General features: G+C 41.1%; 1 protein-coding gene across 2 annotated transcripts in view; it reads right to left on the reverse strand.

Moving 5' to 3' along the window:
* ece2b (endothelin converting enzyme 2b) overlaps positions 1-4,270 on the reverse strand; it is a 35,916-nt gene extending 31,646 nt beyond the window's left edge. For both annotated transcript variants that reach the window (XM_079678546.1, XM_079678547.1), the window contains exon 1: positions 4,010-4,270. In XM_079678546.1, coding sequence (XP_079534672.1) covers positions 4,010-4,042 — 33 coding nt within the window. In that variant the 5' untranslated portion in view covers positions 4,043-4,270. The remainder of the gene's footprint in view (positions 1-4,009) is intronic.
* Positions 4,271-4,634: the final 364 nt, after the last annotated feature.

The raw sequence follows: 4,634 nt of genomic DNA on the forward strand, positions 1-4,634 counted from the left end.
TACTACATACTGATATACACCTGAACATCAGCAGGAGAGGACTCTTTAAAGTAGAGACATTACATACTGATATACACCCGAACATCAGCAGGAGAGGACTCTTTAAAGTAGAGACACTACATATACACCTGAACATCAGCAGGAGAGGACTCTTTAAAGTAGAGACACTACATACTGATATACACCTGAACATCAGCAGGAGGGGACTCTTTAAAGTAGAGACACTACATACTGATATACACCTAAACATCAGCAGGAGAGGACTCTTTAAAGTAGAGACACTATATACTGATATACACCTGAACATCAGCAGGAGAGGACTCTTTAAAGTAGAGACACTACATACTGATATACACCTGAACATCAGCAGGAGAGGACTCTTTAAAGTAGAGACACTACATACTGATATACACCTGAACATCAGCAGGAGAGGACTCTTTAAAGTAGAGACACTACATACTGATATACACCTGAACATCAGCAGGAGAGGACTCTTTAAAGTAGATACACTACATACTGATATACACCTGAACATCAGCAGGAGAGGACTCTTTAAAGTAGAGACACTACATACTGATATACACCTGAACATCAGCAGGAGAGGACTCTTTAAAGTAGAGACACTACATACTGATATACACCTGAACATCAGCAGGAGAGGACTCTTTAAAGTAGAGACACTACATACTGATATACACCTGAACATCAGCAGGAGAGGACTCTTTAAAGTAGAGACACTACATACTGATATACACCTGAACATCAGCAGGAGAGGACTCTTTAAAGTAGAGACACTACATACTGATATACACCTGAACATCAGCAGGAGAGGACTCTTTAAAGTAGAGACACTACATACTGATATACACCTGAACATCAGCAGGAGAGGACTCTTTAAAGTAGAGACACTACATACTGATATACACCTGAACATCAGCAGGAGAGGACTCTTTAAAGTAGAGACACTACATACTGATATACACCTGAACATCAGCAGGAGAGGACTCTTTAAAGTAGAGACACTACATACTGATATACACCTGAACATCAGCAGGAGAGGACTCTTTAAAGTAGAGACACTACATACTGATATACACCTGAACATCAGCAGGAGAGGACTCTTTAAAGTAGAGACACTACATACTGATATACACCTGAACATCAGCAGGAGAGGACTCTTTAAAGTAGAGACACTACATACTGATATACACCTGAACATCAGCAGGAGAGGACTCTTTAAAGTAGAGACACTACATACTGATATACACCTGAACATCAGCAGGAGAGGACTCTTTAAAGTAGAGACACTACATACTGATATACACCTGAACATCAGCAGGAGAGGACTCTTTAAAGTAGAGACACTACATACTGATATACACCTGAACATCAGCAGGAGAGGACTCTTTAAAGTAGAGACACTACATACTGATATACACCTGAACATCAGCAGGAGAGGACTCTTTAAAGTAGAGACACTACATACTGATATACACCTGAACATCAGCAGGAGAGGACTCTTTAAAGTAGAGACACTACATACTGATATACACCTGAACATCAGCAGGAGAGGACTCTTTAAAGTAGAGACACTACATACTGATATACACCTGAACATCAGCAGGAGAGGACTCTTTAAAGTAGAGACACTACATACTGATATACACCTGAACATCAGCAGGAGAGGACTCTTTAAAGTAGAGACACTACATACTGATATACACCTGAACATCAGCAGGAGAGGACTCTTTAAAGTAGAGACACTACATAATGATATACACCTGAACATCAGCAGGAGAGGACTCTTTAAAGTAGAGACACTACATACTGATATACACCTGAACATCAGCAGGAGAGGACTCTTTAAAGTAGAGACACTGCATACTGATATACACCTGCACATCAGCAGGAGAGGACTCTTTAAAGTAGATACTACATACTGATATACACCTGAACATCAGCAGGAGAGGACTCTTTAAAGTAGAGACATTACATACTGATATACACCCGAACATCAGCAGGAGAGGACTCTTTAAAGTAGAGACACTACATATACACCTGAACATCAGCAGGAGAGGACTCTTTAAAGTAGAGACACTACATACTGATATACACCTGAACATCAGCAGGAGGGGACTCTTTAAAGTAGAGACACTACATACTGATATACACCTAAACATCAGCAGGAGAGGACTCTTTAAAGTAGAGACACTATATACTGATATACACCTGAACATCAGCAGGAGAGGACTCTTTAAAGTAGAGACACTACATACTGATATACACCTGAACATCAGCAGGAGAGGACTCTTTAAAGTAGAGACACTACATACTGATATACACCTGAACATCAGCAGGAGAGGACTCTTTAAAGTAGAGACACTACATACTGATATACACCTGAACATCAGCAGGAGAGGACTCTTTAAAGTAGATACACTACATACTGATATACACCTGAACATCAGCAGGAGAGGACTCTTTAAAGTAGAGACACTACATACTGATATACACCTGAACATCAGCAGGAGAGGACTCTTTAAAGTAGAGACACTACATACTGATATACACCTGAACATCAGCAGGAGAGGACTCTTTAAAGTAGAGACACTACATACTGATATACACCTGAACATCAGCAGGAGAGGACTCTTTAAAGTAGAGACACTACATAATGATATACACCTGAACATCAGCAGGAGAGGACTCTTTAAAGTAGAGACACTGCATACTGATATACACCTGCACATCAGCAGGAGAGGACTCTTTAAAGTAGATACTACATACTGATATACACCTGAACATCAGCAGGAGAGGACTCTTTAAAGTAGAGACACTACATACTGATTTACACCCGAACATCAGCAGGAGAGGACTCTTTAAAGTAGAGACACTACATATACACCTGAACATCAGCAGGAGAGGACTCTTTAAAGTAGAGACACTACATACTGATATACACCTGAACATCAGCAGGAGGGGACTCTTTAAAGTAGAGACACTACATACTGATATACACCTGAACATCAGCAGGAGAGGACTCTTTAAAGTAGAGACACTACATACTGATATACACCTAAACATCAGCAGGAGAGGACTCTTTAAAGTAGAGACACTATATACTGATATACAGCTGAACATCAGCAGGAGAGGACTCTTTAAAGTAGAGACACTACATACTGATATACACCTGAACATCAGCAGGAGAAGACTCTTTAAAGTAGAGACACTACATACTGATATACACCTGAACATCAGCAGGAGAGGACTCTTTAAAGTAGAGACACTACATACTGATATACACCTGAACATCAGCAGGAGAGGACTCTTTAAAGTAGAGACTACACCTCTCTGCCTGTGTTTCAGGTTCAGCAGGACGATGCACATTCCTGCAGCTCAGGCAGAACCTGACTCACTTTATCTAAATATAAAAAGTGATAAAGTAAGAGTGTTGCTTAAATATATATCAAAATCTGAGAAATTAATAGTCAGTCGACTGATTTGCAGCCGCCATAAGAATTATAAACTGAATTTAGTTTAAGCAGCTTCCTGTTTTTACCCAAGATACAGTAACATCATGAAATATAATGTGTGTGTGTGTGTGTCATTGATTGTAAGGAATCAGCCTGTTCGATCAGTGACGTAAGCAGGAGGCCTGGACAATGTACACACACACACACACACACACACACACACACACACACACACACACACACACACACACACACACACACACACACACACACACACACACACACACACACACACACACACACACACACACACACACACACACACACACACACACACACACACACACACACACACACACACACACACACACACACACACACACACACACACACACACACACACACACACACCTGTCCGCAGCTGCAATACAATCTCAGCACATCGAGAGGCGCGTTGGTATACGCGCGTGTGTGTGTGTGTGTGTGTGTGTGTGTGTGTGTGTGTGTGTGTGTGTGTGTGTGTGTTGTGTACTCACGGTGTTCCGTAGGTCCTGCAGAGCTACGCTCATCCTGGAGCTCCGTGCCCGAAAACAGAGCGCTACCGTCGGCCACTCCGCCGACCCATCCTCCGTCTATCTGTCCGCCTGTCTGTCTCTCTGTTTATCTATCTGTTTATCTATCTCTCTATCTGTATCTCTGTTTATCTGTCTGTCTGTCTGTCTGCCTGCCTGTCTCTCCTTCTTCTCCTCCTCCTCCTCCTTTTGTCTGTGTGCAGCAGCAGGAGGTTTCTCTGTTCTCTCCTCACTAACTCCGCCCCACATCCAACCAGCCTCTTCCTCACAAACAAACACACCCCGAGACACAGCGGGCTGACGTCATCCTACGTCACCTCTATCCATCTATCTATCTATCTATCTATCTATCTATCTATCTATCTATCTATCTATCTATCTATCTATCTATCTATCTATCTATCTATCTATCTACCTATATATCTATCTATCTATCTATCTATCTATCTATCTACCTATCTATCTATCTATCTATATATAGGCATGCAACCCATGTTTTTTATGATATGGATTTTCTGCACAGCTCTCCACTTAGAATATATTATTTGTTATATATTATTTTTTTGTATTCAGTTTCTTAAATATTTAT

The sequence above is a fragment of the Notothenia rossii genome (genome assembly GCF_949606895.1).
Source record: "Notothenia rossii genome assembly, chromosome: 4".
Lineage (NCBI taxonomy): Eukaryota > Metazoa > Chordata > Actinopteri > Perciformes > Nototheniidae > Notothenia > Notothenia rossii.